We start from the raw sequence: 20,210 nt of genomic DNA, 5'->3' as shown, positions 1-20,210 counted from the left end.
TTGTCTGGTTGCATGTCGGTTGAAAAAAAAAAAGGCTCATAATGTTGATAAAAATGTTTTGTCTGTTGATGGTCACAATTCAAATTCAGGCCTAAAATTATTTTTTTCAAATTTCCCAAATTTCTAAAAACATGGGATGTGGGATGCAGTATTGATCAATGCCACAGGTGAGACATGAATTCAAGTAAAAAAAAATTAAAAATGAACACACTCATACATTTGTACATTATGTTAAAATCAAATAAAAACAACAACTTTGTTGAGTTTGGTCAAGGCAGATTTAGCTTAAACACAACAAAAACAAACAGCAGATCATTCTGATGGAAGAAAAACAGCTCATGGAAATTCCTTTAGAGTTATGAATATAATCATAACGCTTTGTGACATGAATGTGCTAGTTTCTTGAAAGAAAGCAGAACACAAACATAAAGTACATGACAACATTCCCTTAAGAAAAACACGAGGACCAGTTAAAAATCCAGCAACATTTTGACCAGTTCACATTTTCTTCTCACTTTTTCACCGGAAACAGACATAGCTTTAAATATCCTTTAAAAAGCTCTCAAGCCAAAGCAAACACTTTCAGCGTTGAGCAACATTTCCCTTTGCATGCATACAAACCTGCATTTCCAGGAATATTTCAGAAAATATTTATGAAATACCTCTGCTTTTGAAACGCATCGACTAAAAACTCACTGAATACTTTCAAAACTGACCATTTATAGGAAATGACTGATCTAGCAGTAATACACAGTTAGAACGTCTCACTGTTACGTTATGGATAAACTTTCTTTAGTGTTGATAGACCTGAGCAGCGACTATAAATCTGTGTAAGTAGTGGCCTCAGAAAAGGAATACAATGGAAATAAAACTCGTAGATAATTTGGATCTTGTCAGATTGCGTCATTCGTTCAGTTATCGGTTACTTGGTTCAGTTCCCGTGCTTTATTCCGCAGATGCCTCTTACGCATTCTGATTGTCCACTGAATGGTGAGCTTGGCAAAGTTAGCAGCCTTGAAGAGAGCCATGAAGACCCCGCAGAGGATGGCTAGAGAGCTCCAGGGATTTGCAGTCACTATCTGTTTGGAAGAACGACAAGCTGAGTTACAGGCTCACAAGGAACCAAATCAAACGTGTGGGGGAAGGAACTCACCAGTTTGATTTCCTGCATGAAAGGATCCCGCCATTCAAAGACAGCAAAAAAGAGCTGATTGGTTCTCTCTGATTCAGGTCTTTTGTCGTTGAATTTCACCACAGCGGACTAGAAGATCCCACACAGATGATTAAATTAACGCTTTTACAATCAATTTCTATCACGTGTGTAGAGTACGCGTACACAGGTTGGACATGAAGGTGGACCCTTTCAAAATCAACCACGATCAGCCACCTCTGCTTGGACATAAATACCTCTTGGCGAAACTCGACAGTTTCATTTCTTTTCCCGGACGTCCTCACGAAAGACATCTTGACCCACGTTCTGAACCCTCCAGAGAAAGTCCACATGGAGTAATTCCTCTCACAGTCCCTCATAAACGTTGACTTATTTGGACTAGAGAGCCAGACAACACAAGTAAACACTGAAGTCGAAAAAGCAAATACACAAGCTGCTATCAGACTGGGCTTTTTTTCAAAGTGCTCTTTGTTTCATAGGGAATAAAGTAGCACAAAGATAACGGCTGACAATCACAGTTTACTTAATTGACATTTGAATTACAACACTACTTTCCTGTGGAAACTATCAAGCTGTCAGTATCCACAAATCCTCTGTGACCCACTTCAGCTATCACACCAGTCAGACATCATGGGATCAATACCTGCTGTTTGCTGTTACCTGTCAGTCAAATCACTAAACTTGGCGAAAAGCATGTAAGTGATGGCACTGAAGTCCTCTTCTGTTTCGTTCTGACTGAACTGCATGAAGATCAACTCTTTGTTTCGGACATCCGACGGGCCACGGACCACCAGAGCCCTTTTCTGTTACGAGACAGTTAGAATAAAAACAAAAAATCTGTAAAACAGGAAGTGGGTCACTTTCACAGGAAGGCAAACTAGCAGCCAACCCTGATATAAAAACAAACATGTTAGGATTCCTGTTATATTCAAAAAAATGATTTTTTTTTGTATTTACTTGCTGCTGTAACACTGTAATTTCCCGGTTATGGGACTAATGAAGAATTATCTTATCTTATTTCTGAGACCTAAAAAATCACCAGCTGAATGTTTCAATGGCTGACCTCTGTTTCATTGGCAAATGGCCCAAAGTAAGTCACTTCATTAATCTCACAGTCTCCTTCTTGAGGCTTGCCTGGGTCCACCAGAGGTGGGATGTAGTCATGGTAGTAATGCCTGCAGCTCAGCAGCTTAGCATTGCCAGGGTACAGAGCGATCCCTGCAAAAGGAGGACAGCAAAAAATAAAATGCAATTAACGATGAAACTTCATGTGCTGAGACTTACATACAGCAGTTCTGGTCTGGCGACCGTAGATTCATGTCTTGTTCATATAAAGTAGTTCAAATTGGCTCCGCTTTGACCTGCTGCTTACAATTAATTAATGCAACAGAAACAATCCAGTAATTTATTACACAATCTGGAAGTCTGCACAACAAGTACTTCTTACTTTTGATACTTCAGTGGGTTTTCATTTTAATATTACAGACATTTTCTAAACTCCCTTCAGTAAAAGTTACCCACTAATCCAGGTACTGTATTATTTATACAAACCTGGGGGAGGGAATGAGTCGACCTCTTTGTAAGTGACAGACATGACAGGGTTGTGGAGTTTCTCCAAAAAGTCTGTGATAGTCTGGTAGGCCAGGAAACCTGCCACCGCAGTCAGCAGCAGGTAGATGAAGATGAGCACCACGGTGAAGACGTTCTTCAGGCAGGTTTTACTGACTCGCATCGACGGGCCGCTTCCCTTGATGTCATCCTCTGATGTGAAAGAAGAAGGGAAATGTAATAACTATGCACAGATTACATTCAGCTCCTGTGACAGCATCTGGGCCTCTAAAACCTGGACTAGTAAAGCCAGGATGGACAATTAAAAACGTGTGAACTCATGAGGCTGAGGGACGCTTTTCGATGAAAGTGGCGCCTCGCTGGTTATCACCTTGTGAGATGCTGCCGGTCGGCTCTTCGCGCTCCAGATGTTCAGCGGCACCGACAAAAAAGCCCGGAGACTGCGCGTCACCTTTCTCATCATCGTCATCATCGTTGAACTGTGAGGGTGAGAAAAGAGAGTTAAATATGGGTGAGGAGTCATTGAAAACGCACAGAAAGTAGATAATTCAGTCATTCAGCCCCATACTGATGGGAAGTCGAGGGAAGTTTCTTCTCCCACAAACCATTTCTGGAGCCTCACTGCAAAACAGCACCGTGGCGTTCTGCTAAACAACTAAAGCTGCTTTAAAACAATAAAAAACAATCCGAAAAGATTTTTCAAATCAGTTTGGGATCTCCAGTGGCTTCAGGAGACTTGGATTAGGCCGGATGAGCTGGAGGCATTTTATGTTTTCTTTTTGGGTCGTTTTTTGAGGTTTAAAACAAGTTTTGCTGTGAAGGTCCCAAAATATTTTGTGGAATAAGAAACTAAATCCAACCTTCCATTTTTGAGTGAACTGAACCTTTAAAAAGTGGTACTATCACAGTGGAATCACTGTGTTTACAACATATATAGTTATGTACTTTCTGCATAAAACTAACAGTAAAATGTGTGTTAATAAGGGAAGTGCTTGAAACAACCTGTCAACCTGCTGTTTATTCATCTGGTTAAAACTATGACAGCCCTCATATTTTACTACTCAAATTTACTCTGGAAAGTACCTTCCAGCTAAGAGTATTTATGTAATAAACTGGAGGAAAAGTACACAATCTCTTGTGAAGTACGTAAAAGTACTACTCTGTCTTCACACACATTCAGAACCAAAACAAAGTCACTGGTCGAACAATCAAAATATATTTGGCTGTTTTTAAGTTTAAATATTGCAAAATTACATTAACAAAAGTATCAAGCACGTTAAATAAAGCTATCAGAGCATTAACATGGAAGTGTCTTTTCTGAATTTGTACTGATATTGTACTGCACACCCCGGGAATAATTTACGAGACAAAACTTTATTAAGAGCTCACACATTCAAACTCCACCTTCAAGAGATGTTTTCTGAAGAATGCAATCATTTTAAACAGTCAGTATCTAATAAGGTAAATAAAAGATAAATCACTTGTGATTACACCAATTAAAACAAGCGATATTAGGAATACATTATGGACTGTTATAACACTCATTTGTACGGACTATCATCTGATATTAATGATCAATTTTCAATGATCAACTTTGTCGTGTCACTTTAAAGATTATTTTGCAGCAGACATCAGTTTTGGCCTTAAGAGAACAAGGTGAAGCTTCCCTTTAACCAGCAGGCAGACTCGAGGAAAGCGCGAAGTCAGCTGAATTCATGTCGCAGGAAGCCGCCCGTTAACAGCAGCCCTCAGCTGTACAGTCACATGATGTCAGTTTGAGGACCCTCCGTGACGGGAGGAAGTTTCACTTACCGAACTGCTGCCTTAGGACTCCTGACACAAACAACCACAGACAACATACCGACCGCGCTGACTGTACACACCGAGGTGAAGAGGACGTTGTCATGTTGTCCTACCTCTTGGTATGACCGGGAGTTTTCTTTCCCGAGCATTCCTCTTGTACTTCTCCGAGTGACAAAATCAACTTCTGCTCTTCAGTGGGAACCGGTCGATTAACTGTGCGAAGTCTGAAAAGTTGTCTTAGAAAATATCAGGTTCATTTTTAATGTAATATAACCCCCCCCTCGCCGCCCGGGATCCAGGGCTCCAGTTCTAGTTTTCCGCTCTGAAGAGACACACCACACACCCGGGGGGGTGGGAGAGTACGATAGGAAAGCCCATCCCATGATAATAAGGCACCTACAGGCCACGTTCCAATAGTGAACTTTGTGTCCTTGATTCCCTCGTTTCCTCCCTCCTTCGCCACATAACGCTGCCTTAAGGTCCTACTCAGGTCCTAACAGAGCTAAAAGGGAGTTGAGCTAAGTGAAGTTTATCTATAACCTGCATATTAGCTACATATTATATTAACATAAAGTCCACACATTAAATCTGAGGCATTTTATTACACTTTTACCATCGACTCTCTTAATGTCCTGCCATTTGTAGTCCAGCTATCAAATTAGCATAAATATTTTGAGCTAACCTAGCTAACAGTTAACCATGAGCAGTATCACCACTCAAACTGTTAGCAAAAAAGCCAATAAGCATTATTTACCACGTATATCCATATTTACCACAATGTGACAACTCATTTAACAGTAAAGAAACAAATTTATTCTTGTTTAGCCGTATAAACTGTCAATTCTATGACAAAGTCTTGATAACTGTTTTTCAACTAAAAGTTAACTTTCATGCATGACACTATTTAAGTCTAAGTTTAAGTTTTATTAAGTCTCCACATATTTGAACGTGTCACTGAATGCCAGTAATTTCTGCTCCGCGTACATTCAACCAGTATGGGTCGCCCGACCACTATTTTTACTTTTCCCATGACAGGAAACGCAGCATTAACTCCGTAAAGCAACGTCAGGGAAGCGGTCGAGCTTCCGCTTCCAAACTCTGTCCAAACAACTATCCTACCATGGCAACAAGGCAAATTTGTGTCCTATTGGTTGTCCTTTCTTCAACTTTCGCGGAAGATGTTAAATTGAAATATAAACCATCCACCAAACCCGTCCGATTATTTACTGAGGAGGAGCTGCAGAGATACGACGGCAGCCAGGTAAAGCTTACTTGTGGAGTGTTTTTGCATGTGTTTCTGTGTGCATCCGTGCAGACATGTGATTACGACTGTAAACTAACCGCTATCTGTCCATCTCTTTCCTTTGTCCGTTCCCTCCCTGTCTTTAGGAGGGACAGCCTATTTACATGGCAGTAAAAGGAGTTGTGTTTGATGTCACCAAAGGAAAAGGTAAATAAGAACTGCCACCCAAACCCTGCATAACGACTTACGAAATTAAAAATAGTTAATTCATACAAAAGTGTGACATGGCAGTTGAAGTGACACATTGATGGCCACTAGAAAGTTTAAATGAAAATCTAAACCTGAGCCTTCATTCTTACTGGTTCTCGTGTTGCATTCAATGTATTGTTTTCACCAGTTTGTTTTTTTGTGTTTTTTTATTGTACTCATTGAAGAGTTTTATGGGAAAGATGCACCGTACAACGCCCTGGTTGGTAAGGACTCCACTCGGGCTGTGGCTAAGATGTCCCTGGACTCAGCAGACCTGACATCAGATACTGTAAGTTTAATGTGAACGCCCACAGGCTCGTGTTTTGTCCCGACGCCACTTCACCACCACCCACAGGGTTAACTCCCGTGGGACTCCTCTGCTGCAGCACGGCACTGTGTTCAGGTTCTACATGATTACACTGAAACTTTGGAGTTTCACTTGAATGCACCATAGATTTTTAGCCTTCTCGATCGTAATTTTTCCAATTGTCAGCCCAAATAAAACCGTCCATGTGGGAAACGCCTGGAATAGACCGGTTAAAGAAAACCACTCTAATTTTTACCTTATTCTTTTTATCTCAAGGAAATTCAATCGAATGCAACTGGGCTTAGTTATTTGTCTTTGAAGACGTTTCACCTCTCATCCAAGAGGCTTCATCAGTTCATGCTCGCTTGACTAGGCTGGGACTAGTCCATGACCTGGATGAATGAGAACATTCACAGGCCTAACTTATTCTTTATAATTTCCTCTGCATTCCGCTTATTAGTGCTTACTGATTTTTTCCCAGGTGCACTTTATTAAGGTGGAAATGGAGGGTCTTTAATATTACAGGATCTCTGAGGGACTCTGAAGTTCCAGTTTGAATAATGTTCTTTGTTCTAAACACGGGAAGAGATTGATTTCAATGAATCTTCTTGAATAAATAAAACTTAACTCCAATCACTCAATATAAAGAGTAATATATATATACTTATATATATATATATAAAAGGACAGAATTTACACCCCAAAATGGATCTTAATGTTGTTGTTTCCCGTCTTTGCCTCCTCAGACGGACCTCACCGAGGAGCAGCTGAAGTCTCTGGACAGTGTGTTTGAAGGCACATACAAAGTAAAGTATCCCATTGTGGGCTACACAGCATCACGCATCCTCAATGAGGATGGAAGCCCCAACAAAGACTTCAAACCGGAGGACCAGCCTCACTTTCAAATCAAAGATGAGTTTTAATCTCAGCTGACCTTTCAGTAAAATCTTGTTGTGAAGACATTTTGTCATGGAGGAGATGGTTAGGTTTTTTTGGTTTTATTTTAGAAGAGAAGATCAATATATATATATATAAAAAACCTTTTCATTCATGTTTACTTGAACTAAAGGTTTAGATGATCCTTTATTATCTGTAAGAGTTTTAATGTGCACGGACCCAAAATCCATTGAAACACAGTGAAATACGTATGTACGTCAAGATTAAAGCGAGGCGGCTTTGACAAACATCAGGGAGTACAGAGTAAAATGATACCCTTTAGAACACAGTCTGTACTGAAGTCCGATTTGTGTCTGATACGTTTTTTCCTACAAGAAAGTTCAGTTGTTGTGGAAGAAAACAAATCTTCAAATGACATCCACACCTTCATCCTCACTCACAAACTAGAAATCTGTGAATAAGCAAAATGTGTCACAAAATGTCTCCTCATACACTGAAAAGCTTATTTTCAGTCCACCTGTGCTACGCGTGTTTCAAGCATCGCATTTGTGCACCACGATTGGCTTGAATTGAATGAATTGCAGCGGCGTCATTCTGCACAGCGAAGCTCTGACATCAAGGATGAAGGAATAATAAGTGAAATACATGCAGTGTCACTCGGAGCAAAGAGAACAAATGAACATACAGAAACATTAGCATTATTATTTAATTTAATTCACAGAAAGACGCGTAAAAGTCTGATCAAACGGCTTCTGGCTCTTTGGGAAGGGCACAGCGAGCTGGCAGACCAGCTCCAATAAGCTAACCAAACATCAGCACCTTTTCTTGAGTGTGGTTTTAGTAGGCATGCCAGTAAACTTGACGTATTCAATTTAAGCTGATTTTAAAGTGGACACATTTGAGAAGCTGGAGCCAAACAGTATTTGGTGTTTTCTACTAAACAAATATCATCAAAACTTATCATCAAAAGCTGTTGCAAATAAAAAGAGTCGACTGACTAATCCATTAGTTGATTATATTATAAAATGTTGTCAGTAACTGCACCGCCGTTGAATCTGTGAATGTTTATGTGATCAGAATCAGTCAGTTTGCCTCCTGCCTGATTTTGTTTTTGTACCATTAAAGTTTAAAAATCACAGTCTTCTCAGAGTTTGTTCCACTTGATTCGTACCACCAAAAACACGCTGCTCTCAGGATGTTATCTTCACATTATCTCTTTATGACAGCCCATGACTCTCCCGACTCACCCCCAAACAGGCAACATAAATAGTACGTCCGGGCTTATATAGCCTCGCTCGCTCCGATCAAAGGTCACAGCAGTACAGGTGCTGAGGCAGGTGGTTGTCTTTGGGTGGAGCTGTGCCTTGTGCCTTTCGCGTCCCCACCTGGTGGTCACAGTGGAGGAGAGTCTGTCATTTTGTGTGATAGTAACTGAGCTGATCCTCCCATATCGCTGTGGCCGAGTTCAAAGGACACAAGCCCTGCCCTTGAGTCTGCCAGCCAGAGCGTAGCTGCGTTCTTTATCAGGTGGAGGTTCTGCGGGGAGACGGCCACTGCAGCCTCAGTCAGCCTGGGAAACACTTTCTTCTGCTGGAGCTCGCCCACCAACCTGAGCCAGGATGCCCAAAACGGTAAGACTCCTGTGATTTTGTTCATTAAACGTGTCGTTGAACTGTCTCTTCCTGGTCCGAGTTTGAAAGGTGGGGGGGTGGTGGGTTTGTAGACTGATCTGTAAGGGTTGGTGGCATTTTTACTTCTAAATACATATGATGAAAGACTATTGATCATAACGCAAACATTGAATCTGGTGTTTTCATGGTTTTAGTCACATCTTTGTCTTTGTTCAAGCCTGTGAGTTATTCCCAAGAGGCACCTATCTTCTTGGGATTTACTCATTAACCAGAAGTAGAGTTTGACCCATGCTGCTCGCATTCCTGACAGAGAAAAATGGTGTTTCATGGCTAGAAGTTGGCTGCATGTTGTCTGTGTGGTGTAGCTTAACTGATAAAAAATCATTTTAACTTCCTCTGGTGGCACTGGAGTGATTTTCACCAACAAACTCATGACTGTATGGCTTTAACAACTTCATTCTCTCCCTTTGACTTTGTTAGACACACAGCAATAATTTATTTCCTTTCCAAAACAAGGAGAACCCTTTACTGTAATAATCCAGTGCAAGTCCTAAATGCCCTCAGTTAGGGTCAGTGAGGTATTCAGCATCAGTCCACAGAAACACTGATAAGAAAGTCAGGCCTGTGCATTACGACTGCAGCTCTGAGCTCATATTGACACTCCAAGGAGAAAGCCTATCTGGAGAGGTCACATCTGACGTCTGTCGCCACTTGATTGACGTTAAGCTAACTTGAAATCAAACAAATTTATGAGTCACGGGAGCAGGTACTCCTTGTGTTGTTCTGAAAAATCCTGAAAATGTGATTTATGAGCTGAATTCCGGCTTAAAAACGAACGGCCAAACAGGAGAGTCAGAGTTTTGCAGACCCCAAAAAGTACAATCCAAGTGAAAACAAAGCAAATAAGCCTCCCGATGGTCAGTGCAGCGAGATTCTGATTGACTGTAGTGGATTAGTGCTTGCATGATGCTGATTACCACAGTCAATGATTAGAGGATTAGAGGGTCAGGCTGCGGTGGCTAACAGAGAGGAATGCATCAACAGGAGACAGAGACGATCGAGGCACAGTTAAGAAACATGTTGGAGGTTTCATAAATTGATGTCCCAGTTTCTGTTGCTCAGGATTCAGAGGGTTTATCTTTATGACACTTGGGGTGTGCTCTAGTCTAACTTCATAAAATGATTGTGTAACTTCTACAAGCCCAACCAGGCCTGCAGGCCGCAGTCATGCAGTCGTCTTGGGTTTGGTGTGCTTTTTGGAAAATATTGAGATTTTTTTTTTCAATTTGGTTTATTCATTCTAGAAACACTTGAAAGTCTGCTTCATATGGCACTTTAAACGCTCTTGCCGTAAAAGAGGCCAGTCTTACAAACAGTGGTAAACTTGGCAAGCTCTGAGTATTTTGATATTTTAATCTGCATATGTTCAACCTTGTGGCACTTCGCAAGGGTAGTCCAAAGTCTAATGAGATAGTGAGCAATTATGGTTTATGAACAATCCACTTCACAGCTTTACATCAGGCTTTTTACAATGAAAAAAAAGTTTCGTCTTTCATAACATGACCACAAAAGCAAACGTAAAAGCAACACATTATGCAGCAAATATGTCTGCAAAATTAACGATGCACAAGTTAAAGAAAGGCAGGACCAACTGTTTTAATTTAGTTTATTTATTTATATTGCGTTAATTCACAACAAAAGGTATCTAACTCTTAAATAAAAATTTGCAATACAGAGAACCCAACGTTCCTCCATGAGCAAGTACAGTGGCGAGAACAAACTGCCTTTTAGAAGGCAGAAACCTCTGAGCAGACCCCGGTTCTATGTGGGCGACCATCTGCCTGAACTGGTTCAGATTCACATCAGGGAGTTAAACTAAGTGGAATTAAGTTGGGTTGTTTGTTTTTCTGCAGATTAACGTTCGCGTCACCACGATGGAGGCGGAGCTGGAGTTTTCCTTCCACTCCAACACCACAGGGAAGCAGCTCTTCGATCAGGTCTGTGTGTTACTGTGTGTGGAGAGTTTACAGATTCATTGGATCATAGTTGTCTTGGCTGAGAGCTTGAATTTTAGTGGTAATACTTTGTTTTTATATTAAAAAAGCTTAGAATATCAAAATCAATTGTTAGGAGGACATCTGCATTTGCTATATTGTTATTATATTGCTGGGTTTATGTTTCTGCTGCAGTAATATGGAACCAGTTTTAGCAAAACCACTAACCATTGTGTAGTTTAATCTGTAACAGTGTCTTTCATAAACCGACAGTACGTTTGGAATGTAGAAATTCATCGGTTGGGTGGTGACGAATTACATGTAATCTGGTCATAAGATTTGTTAAAAATTACATGAAGATTTCATTTGAAAAGATGTGTAATTAGATTTGCTACTTAGTTGATGCCTTTAAAACATGTACATTTTAAAACTGTAAAACGTTTTACTGTAATAACGCCGGATGTGTTCATCTGTATGTGAATTTAAGTTACTACTTAATTTCGTTCATGGTGAGTTAATATTTGTTTTAATGATGATAATGTCGATGACAAAAGAAACAGCGTCCCACATGTTGTAGATTACACACACAGTGCAGCCAGTACTGTTTGTAAGTGCAGTCTGATTGTGTATTCAGAATATGCAAAGTGCATCGTCTCTGCATCGAAAATGTTTTGAGATGTTAAAGGTAGTTGTGCCCATTTTTATAGAAGGTGCAATATTTTCAGTGTTTCATCTTGAAGTAATGGAATCCAGTAGATCGTCATTAATTACAAGAAAAGATAACTATATTTCAGAGTGGTCTCACCCAGCCCTGCTGGTGGCTACGGCTGACAAGTAAACATAATGGAGTAAAAAGTATGAAGTGTAAGTACAAAGTAACACAAAATGAAAGTATTTGGTGCCTCAAAATTGTAGTTAAGTGCAGTACTTGAGTAAATGTACACCTACTTGTAGTAATACACCAATCAAAAGGCAGTTTCCAGGTAGTATAGTTGTCATAAAAGTCATTTCCAGACACTCCCAATTGGAATCTGAATTACATCATTTATTGATTTTTATTTTTTTCAATTTACTGTGTTAGTAAAACTCATGTTAATGATGTACCATACCATGGTTTTAACAAGATAAATACAATGCATTTTATCTGCTGAAAGGTATAAGCAAATAATTACACATATTACAAACCATAAAACTCCATTTGTGTTGACTTTCTTGTTTCATTCTGTCAGTCATGTTCCTCACTGAAGACAGATGGCTTCGTGTCCGTTCTGATACCGTCTGTCTCGTTAAAATCCTTCAAAAACCCTGCTGGACACACTTGAACAATGAGGCGGCCTTCTCAGTGCCCGAAAAGCTGACATGTTAATACACTCACCTTAAAGTTATTTGTACTGAAAGGTGTCATCACCTTCCAGTAGTGCGACGCCCAGTTTCCCTGGAGCTTACTGCTGAGTGGATGATTACCTAAACCTTTGTACTCAACAGGAAGGAAGCTGAGTGATAAGGTGGTCTCGGGGCTTTACAGCATATTCACCTCCTCGGCTTCTGTTCTAGTAGACTAGAGTGACGTTATCATAGTGAAACTGATGTATCAACGTGATGCTGTTTTGTGCTGTTTTGTTCCCCCAGAACATCATGTCTCATGTCTTTGCGTCTCTTTCTTTGTGTCTCAGGTTGCCAGGACCATCGGACTGCGTGAGACTTGGTACTTTGGGCTGCAGTTTGTGGATATCAAAGGGTTGCTGACATGGCTGAACACTGAAAAGAAGGTAAATCTGTGGTTTCAACTCGTTTTTGCCTCATCAACATTCATTTAGCAGCACAATGCAGTACCAGAACTTAAACCACTTAAACCCACCTTCTCTATTTAATTTCAGTCTACTCTGTCTTCCATAACTTGCCATGTTCTTTTATCCCGTCTGCTCTACTCAGGTGACGGCCCAGGAAATGAAGAGAGAGACCCCCCTGCAGTTCAAGCTGAAGGCCAAGTTCTACCCCGAGGACGTGTCCGAGGAGCTGATCCAGGACGTCACCCGGAGGCTTTTCTTCCTTCAGGTGAAGGAGGACATTCTCTCTGAGGACATCTACTGCCCTCCAGAGACTGCTGTGCTGCTGGCCTCTTATGCCATCCAGGCCAAGTATGGAGAGTACAACAAGTCAGTGCATCATCCTGGCTACCTGTCCTCCGAGCGCCTGCTGCCCAAGAGGTGAGTGTGAGTTCGGTTGTTTGAGCTCCGTGGCAGCTGGTTGTCATTTCTCTGGTATTTCACCTTCTGCACTCCAGGTCTCGTGAAAACCCATTTCAGCCCAGTTCATTTCTTCCAAGGGCAATGTATGCATGCAGCACCAATATACAACAGAAAGAGGCTTTAAAACTATGTGTGGAGCTTGTAGTAAATATACTTAAGTTGAACATACATACTAACTAGTAGGATCAAGGAACTTTCATTGTCACACCAGCTCACATTTACATGTGTATGGTATGAAATTAGGACTCAGGTCCCGGGAGCAATAAGTAGAATATAGAAATATGAAATGAAAAGTTGGATAAAATAGAAATATAAGATAACTAAAAAAATAGTAATTGCATAAAGTCACTAACTGGTCATCAAATGAGAAGAAAGTACAGTTTTGGTCCTGTAACATGCATATTCACAGTTGCCACCAAAAGACATGACAGGTTGGCAAAGACACGGCAAGGCAGCATGTGTTTGAGTTAGCTCGGGAGGTACACTCAGGCTGTTTACATTTTCACCAGTGGGTTGCTGATAACTCGTCTCTCCTCTCAGAGTGCTGGAACAACACAAGCTGTCCAAGGAGCAGTGGGAAGATAGAATCCAGGTTTGGCACGAGGAGCACGGGTCGATGCTGAAGTAAGTGATCAGTGACAAATGACGAACGTGATGTGAGTATCCCTGAATCCAAAAGATGACCGCGCTGAGAAATTTTATAGCATGACCATGCCTCTGTGACCACGTGTAACTTTTTAAAAGTAGAAATACAAACAGTCGTCCTCTTACCAGTCTTAGTCCACAGAGCATTTGTGGAGCTCGCACTGCAGCACTCTCCTAAACAAATGAGGATGTTGGAGACTTGTTTTTAAACTTAATAAAAGCAGTTAACAAAAATATAAAATGGCTCCATATACGTCATCTGACGTAATCCAAGCCTTTTAAAAAGATGTTACTGGCAGCCTTTTTTATGCCGAAAGCCTCACTGTAGCCACTGTGTGAATCCACCTGAACAGGGAAGATGCCGTGATTGAGTACCTGAAGATTGCTCAGGACCTGGAAATGTTTGGTGTCAATTACTTTGACATCAAGAACAAGAAGGGCACAGACCTGTGGCTGGGAGTCGACGCTCTGGGAATGAACATCTACGAGAAGCAGGACAGGTAATTCAGAGAATCAGGGACTTCAGTCACTGGTTGTGCAGCACAGCACTTACTTGACATCAAATGTGTGGCTGTCGTGGACGGGAGGGCGGCACACGAGCGGTCATCGACCTCTGCCACGTTCCCAGCCAGTCGGTCAACTTTTAAATAATGCGTTTGACCGCATGGCTGTTGTTTTGAAGAGGCCGTTGACCTAATTCTCCCGATTCTACTACAACATGACACAGACAACTTCTCCTTGGCCTGTCGCTTTAAAGTCACATGTGTCACAGAAGAGTTTTCTGTGAATAATCTCTGAAAAGAAACCTGTGCCGCTAAATGTCCCGTTTTTCTCCGCCCTCCAGGCTGACGCCAAAGATCGGATTCCCCTGGAGTGAAATTAAAAACATTTCTTTCAGTGATAAGAAATTCATCATCAAGTCCTTAGATAGGAAAGCTAATGTAAGTATTCTATGAATATGTATACATGTACAGATAAGTTAGGTGGAAATGCAGACTTGCACCTTATTTACTAACACATGCATTTATTTCAAATACAGTAAGAAATTTTGATTTAAAAATTTAGAGAAAAACGTTTTTTTTCTTTGTAAGGATTTCATATTCTACGCCTCACGACTGCGAGTCAACAAGGGCATCCTGCAGCTGTCCATAGGCAACCACGACCTGTACACGCGCCGCCGCAAGCCCGACACCATCGAGGTTCAGCAGATGAAGGCTCAGGCCAGAGAGGAGAGGCTGCAGAAGAAGATGGAGAGGTACGAGAAGAGCGGCTAAAGTTAAAGCAAAGCGTGTCTCAGCTGTGATGTCCACGGGCGGACTGAGCGCTGGGAGCTGACATCGAGGCTGTGATTAATCAGTCTTTTGTTCGTGTGCTCTGCAGGGATCAGCTGGAGTCTGAGAAGAAGAGGAGGGCGGCCATCGAGAAAGAGAAGGGGGACATTGAGAGAGAAAAGCAGGAGCTCATGATGAAGCTCTACCAGTATGAAGAGACGACCAAGAGGGCGGAGAGAGGTGAGACTCCTCGCTTAACTGGATTTGATGCTCGCCTCATTACACACTGCTCATGCTACTCCACAGCTCTGCCTTAAACAGTTTATGATGTTCACCTTTGATTGAGCCTGTCACAGAGGGGTTCAGGTAACATGCTCATACCCACTATAACCTCAATAAAATTATTACCTTTCTGACGGCGTCAACAAAAACTGAAAAGCTATAAGCTTTGTAAAAGTAGAATTCATAGCAGGGCAGTTATACTGGACTGCACTATGCTGCACTGTGCTGCCCAGGTGTACCTAATGAAGTGATCAGTGTCAGTCTTAAACATGTTACATGGCTTTACTGCCCTCCTCTTTTTAAAAGACTCGCTGTTCTCTCAGTTTTTACCATTTTTCAATAAACAGTTACTTATGTACATAATACACATGTTTATATTTGCAAATACTCAAGCTCAGTATCAGAATACTTCACATTAGCCAGTAATTAACGGGGCTTTCATGTCTTTGAAAGTTCCCTGAATCTGCGTCAAAAGGCTTTGAAACACTTTGTTGTTGTTGTGTACGACTGTGAGAAGGCAGTTTCCTCCGCGACGAAACCGTGAATGAACACTTGTGTTCAGCTGCCTCTGAAGTTATGGGGTCCGTAAAAATCTAAAAGGGTCCCCCGATGATTAAAGGGGCAAAATGTTTCTGTTGTTCAAAGTGATGTTTCTTTTTTCTGACTTTTTGTGAAATCTTAATTTCCTTCTTGTTTTCTGCATATTTGAATACTGTGTGTGCCTCTAAAAATCATTAAGTTTTGACAACCAGTGAAAAAAATAAATCACTCACAGCTCCCATCTCACATCATGAGGGGACACTGGGTCTTCATTAGGGTCCATAAGCTGCAAAGTAATAAGTAATGCAAATTTGATATTTTACATGTCTATAGTTTTATACTTAAATATTTGCAGTTTTTTAAATATAGTTTTCACTCCCTTTGTCCTGCAGAGCTTCAGGAGCAGCTGGACAGAGCCATGAGGCTGGAGGAGGAGAGGAGGAGGGTGGAGCAGGAGGCGGCCCGGCTGGAGGCTGAGAGGATGGAGGCCATAATAGCCAAGGAGGAGCTGGCCAGACAAGCCGAGGACCAGATGAAGAGCCAGGAGCAGCTGGTGAGTCCACGGTGCAAGAAGCACTCGAAATCCTTCACGTGAGAAAGTCACGATAGAAAAACACTCATTACAAATGGATCCAGGATAAACACGCATTAACTGTTTTAATAGCAGTTTGAGTTAATGCATCCTTGTTTGGGGGATTTTCCTGCTTTCGTGGGATTACGTTTCTGTTATAGCTTGAGAAATTTCTCCAAGATTCTTTCTCTCTTTAAAACTGTTTAGAAAATGGAAAGTATTGATTATGTTTTTGAGCTAAAACATGGCTGTTTGTCTGTGTTAACAATGAGCTTATCACACGTTGAATGTGAAGGTCAGCGGTGACTACAGCTTTCAGATCAAAAAGGACTGGAATTAAAAGTACTACATTTACACTGTTATTAATCAGTGCTGAGCGGATGATCGCCTTCACTCATCCATTCATAAAAAAGCACCACGTCCAGATAATTGAGGTCGCCGAGGTAAACAGGTGTCTATTCTTGGGCTTTTTGACGACACGGTTTGTGCCTCCTCCTCCTCCTCCTCCTCCTCCTCTTCTTCTTCCCGCAGGCTGCAGAGTTGGCCGAGTACAGCACCAAGATCGCTCTGCTGGAGGAGGCCAAGAGAGAGAAGGAAGAAGAGGCTGAGTCATGGCACCACAAGGTGAGTTTCCAACACGCCATCAAAGGGTGCACGGGCTCCAGGAAGTCGCATGGATTACCTGGAAAATGTCACAACATACTCACTTTTGGTTCTTCTTCCATGCAATCTGTTATTTTTTTCTTTATTTTGTGTGTTTTATAACTAATATCCACCACTATCTTATTAAATGCATACAATTACATTATCGTGTGTCATGAACCCTTTAATACATGTTGCTCTACTGACGATAAATGCATGGACTCGCAGTAAAGCAACATTTGAAAGTTAAACTGAGTTCTGCTGAGAGAAAAGAAACAGCTAACATCATTCCAACAGATACCTCGAGGAACTTTGTATTTACTCTGCCAGCTTCTCATCCAACTAATTAATACATGAATACTAACGAACCCACGATCAAAGGTTGTTAGATAACAGCAGCAAATAAATAAGGCCTGTCACACTCTGTCTTTTCTAAAGGGAAAGTCTCTTAAATTGCCTGTCATAATGGAAGGAAACTAGAGATTCATATCAAAATCCTTTGCCTTACCCTGTTCATTTTATATTTATGACATTTGTACATTTGTCTTACACATGTAAACAATTTTTCTAACTTCTTTTTTTTTCCGAATCCTTCCATTTTTCACACTTGTCCTTGAACACACCACACGTTACTCATGTATGTGACAAATAAAGTTTGAATCCTTTAATAAATAATAAATAAATAATTTAAGAGGTTCACCCTGTCATAAAACTGTTTAAAAGTGAAATTAAGCCCAGAAATCAGACTCCAACTCTGCCTGCTAGTTTCATTTGTCCATAAACTGCTCACAGTCATAGTGAAACTTAACAAATGTTTACTTCAGATGTTGTACGGTTTTGCTAACTCTCGGTAAACTGGCAAATGGTATGTTTTTAAACATCTAACCAGGAACAACAGATGGAAACCTTGTTAAATAAACCAAACTTAAACTGCTCCTCTTCATCTCAGGCTAAGGAAGTGGAGGAGGACCTGATGAAGACAAAGGAGGAGCTGCACAGTGTGATGAGCTCTACCAATTCAGCTCCCCCTGCTGCTTCCTCTTCCTCCTCCTCCTCCTCCTCGGACAGCGAGAGCGACCACGAGCACAGCGAAGAGAACAGCACCTACAGCGCCGAGCTGCAGACGCAGGACATCAACGACCACCGCCAGGAGGAGGAGCGGCTCACCGAGGCCGAGAAAAACGCGCGCCTGCGGAAGAAGCTGATGGTGAGTTCAGGGTCTCGGGATACAACTTACAGGAAGCCGTTCTGTTTATGTTGTTGTGCTGAGATAAAGCAAGCCTCAATTCTTCTCAAATCACCGATAAAAACCAACAAACCTCCCTGTAAAGCCGATACAGTGTGACTGTCTGTGAGGAGCATGCCCTTCTCATGCATTAACTGGAGTTTCTCCCTCCTGCAGGCCCTGAGCTCAGAGCTCGCAGAAGCCCAACACGAGAACAAGAAGACCCAGAACGATCTGCTCCACGCCGAGAACGTCCGGGTCGGCCGCGACAAGTACAAGACCCTGCGTCAGATCCGTCAGGGCAACACCAAGCAGAGGATTGACGAGTTTGAGGCCTTGTAGAAACCTCAGAGACCTGAAGATCCTTCCCAGATACCTCATGAAGGCCCTGCCGCTCAGCAATGTTTTTCATTTAAGTGTGATGTAATTGCAGCCACACCAGATTTTAAAGACCCAGAAAAGCATGGAGCTGATCTGTGCAAAGGCCCCTCCATGAGTTTTATTTAATCAGTTTGACTTTTGCATGAAACCTGTTTGTTTTTCTTTTTTCTTTGTAGCACTCAAACATCTCCAGTGTGCTGTTTAGTCCCATGAAAACAGTAACCCACAGCAGAAAGCTAATGTGCTCCTGACATACTGTATGAACAAAGCTGGTGTGAGAGGTGTACTGTAGACATGAAATATAAACGATCAAAAAAGTTACTGCATTTTGGCTTGTTATACCGGACCGAAGCGGCAAAATTTAGAGGATTTTTTTAGATCATTTTTATTATTGATTAATATTAATTATTTTTTTGGTTAATCATCCTTAATGTGTTTAAAAAATGCACAACCCATGTTCCCAGAGCTCAACATCATGCTTGTTATGTCCAACCAAAGCCCAAATATATTAAATTTATAATAGCAAATTTTGCTTGAAGCATTAGTTACATTTTTTTTTCAGTTAAAAATGATCTGACATAATTTTTACTTTTATGAAGGGTTTTAACTTGATAAGTCTCTACATCAGCGATACAAGAAGGATGTTTTGACACATTTCTGATGGGAGCTGAGTTTTACTTTTACGACAAAGGGACACCGTGGACTCCGGACTCATTTGAGTTACCCTCTGCTTTGAGTGCTGCCAGTCTGAATTTAATGGATAACCGTCCTGTTTGTGTCATGTCACAGCTTCAGGTAAAATCTAGATAACCTGATTTACTCTTGAAGAGGACACTTAGCATTTAAAAAATAAATGAATGACCAAAATAGAAGGTCTGTAATATGGATCCTATATTTCCCATAATGCAACAAAATAATGCAGACTTTCTCAAAGGGGGTGGGAGGGGGTCTGGAAACCTAAGCACAGATAACCCTGGTGACGTCACTATGGCATCGTCAGGGTTTTATTTTCATCTTGTATACATCATTATTGCTGCTCCGCCACTCCTTGTTGTGAGTAAACTGCGGATTGCTCCTTTAAACCGACAACAACTGAACCCCCAGCTGTTGTAATTGAAGACAGTGATCGGCCTCTGATATTAATCATTATGTGATCAACACTGACATCTGCCATGCCGCGAAATAATCCAAAAACACATGCTGTCGTTAATTCTCTCTGTAAGCACACCCGCTTTCTCTTCTGCGTGGCAGAAGTTATACGTGAAGAATCCTGCAGCCTGCACCTCACAGTGAAAAGGATGTGAATTTTAAATATTTACTCACCGAAAAAGGATGGTTATCATTAGGTTGCTAGACAACTTGTGAAGCCAGCAGAACCAGCCTGTTTAAATAGCCACTAGGTAAATATTTTATCTGTGAATGAACACATGAATCATACTCCAAGGGATATTCGTTGGGGACAACTTGTAGGAGGAGGCTGAAGCACCTCTGCTGAAGAGCGAGTCGGAGGAAAGACAAACTGTTTATTTTGGCCTCAGGA

At 41.3% G+C, this 20,210-nt stretch overlaps 3 protein-coding genes across 4 annotated transcripts; 2 read left to right on the top strand and 1 right to left on the bottom strand.

Annotated features, from left to right (window-relative positions):
• Nucleotides 1-5: 5 nt before the first annotated feature.
• pacc1 (proton activated chloride channel 1) lies at nucleotides 6-4,906 on the bottom strand. 2 transcript variants are annotated; one of them, XM_046412996.1, is made up of 8 exons: nucleotides 4,624-4,906; nucleotides 3,111-3,219; nucleotides 2,723-2,932; nucleotides 2,235-2,389; nucleotides 1,832-1,974; nucleotides 1,408-1,549; nucleotides 1,154-1,261; nucleotides 6-1,079 (listed from the first exon to the last, which is right to left on the bottom strand). In XM_046412996.1, the coding sequence occupies exons 1-8, from the start codon at nucleotides 4,690-4,692 to the stop codon at nucleotides 912-914; spliced, it is 1,104 nt and encodes a 367-aa protein (XP_046268952.1). In that variant the 5' UTR covers nucleotides 4,693-4,906; the 3' UTR covers nucleotides 6-911. The 2 variants fall into 2 exon arrangements, with proteins under 2 accessions (XP_046268952.1, XP_046268953.1); XM_046412997.1 differs by having other exon boundaries at nucleotides 4,657-4,904.
• Nucleotides 4,907-5,507: 601 nt separating this feature from the next.
• Nucleotides 5,508-7,316, top strand: nenf (neudesin neurotrophic factor). Its single transcript, XM_046412998.1, has 4 exons — nucleotides 5,508-5,804; nucleotides 5,933-5,993; nucleotides 6,221-6,324; nucleotides 7,089-7,316. The coding sequence occupies exons 1-4, from the start codon at nucleotides 5,664-5,666 to the stop codon at nucleotides 7,263-7,265; spliced, it is 483 nt and encodes a 160-aa protein (XP_046268954.1). The 5' UTR covers nucleotides 5,508-5,663; the 3' UTR covers nucleotides 7,266-7,316.
• A 1,252-nt stretch (nucleotides 7,317-8,568) lies between these two features.
• ezra (ezrin a) lies at nucleotides 8,569-18,991 on the top strand. Its single transcript, XM_046412995.1, has 13 exons — nucleotides 8,569-8,870; nucleotides 10,784-10,867; nucleotides 12,538-12,633; nucleotides 12,797-13,071; nucleotides 13,654-13,737; nucleotides 14,112-14,258; nucleotides 14,603-14,699; nucleotides 14,850-15,013; nucleotides 15,139-15,269; nucleotides 16,244-16,404; nucleotides 16,954-17,046; nucleotides 18,014-18,271; nucleotides 18,467-18,991. The coding sequence occupies exons 1-13, from the start codon at nucleotides 8,859-8,861 to the stop codon at nucleotides 18,629-18,631; spliced, it is 1,767 nt and encodes a 588-aa protein (XP_046268951.1). The 5' UTR covers nucleotides 8,569-8,858; the 3' UTR covers nucleotides 18,632-18,991.
• Nucleotides 18,992-20,210: the final 1,219 nt, after the last annotated feature.

The sequence above is a fragment of the Scatophagus argus genome, chromosome 15, assembly GCF_020382885.2.
Source record: "Scatophagus argus isolate fScaArg1 chromosome 15, fScaArg1.pri, whole genome shotgun sequence".
Classification (NCBI taxonomy): domain Eukaryota; kingdom Metazoa; phylum Chordata; class Actinopteri; family Scatophagidae; genus Scatophagus; species Scatophagus argus.
This window is presented reverse-complemented; position numbering and strand designations above follow the sequence as displayed.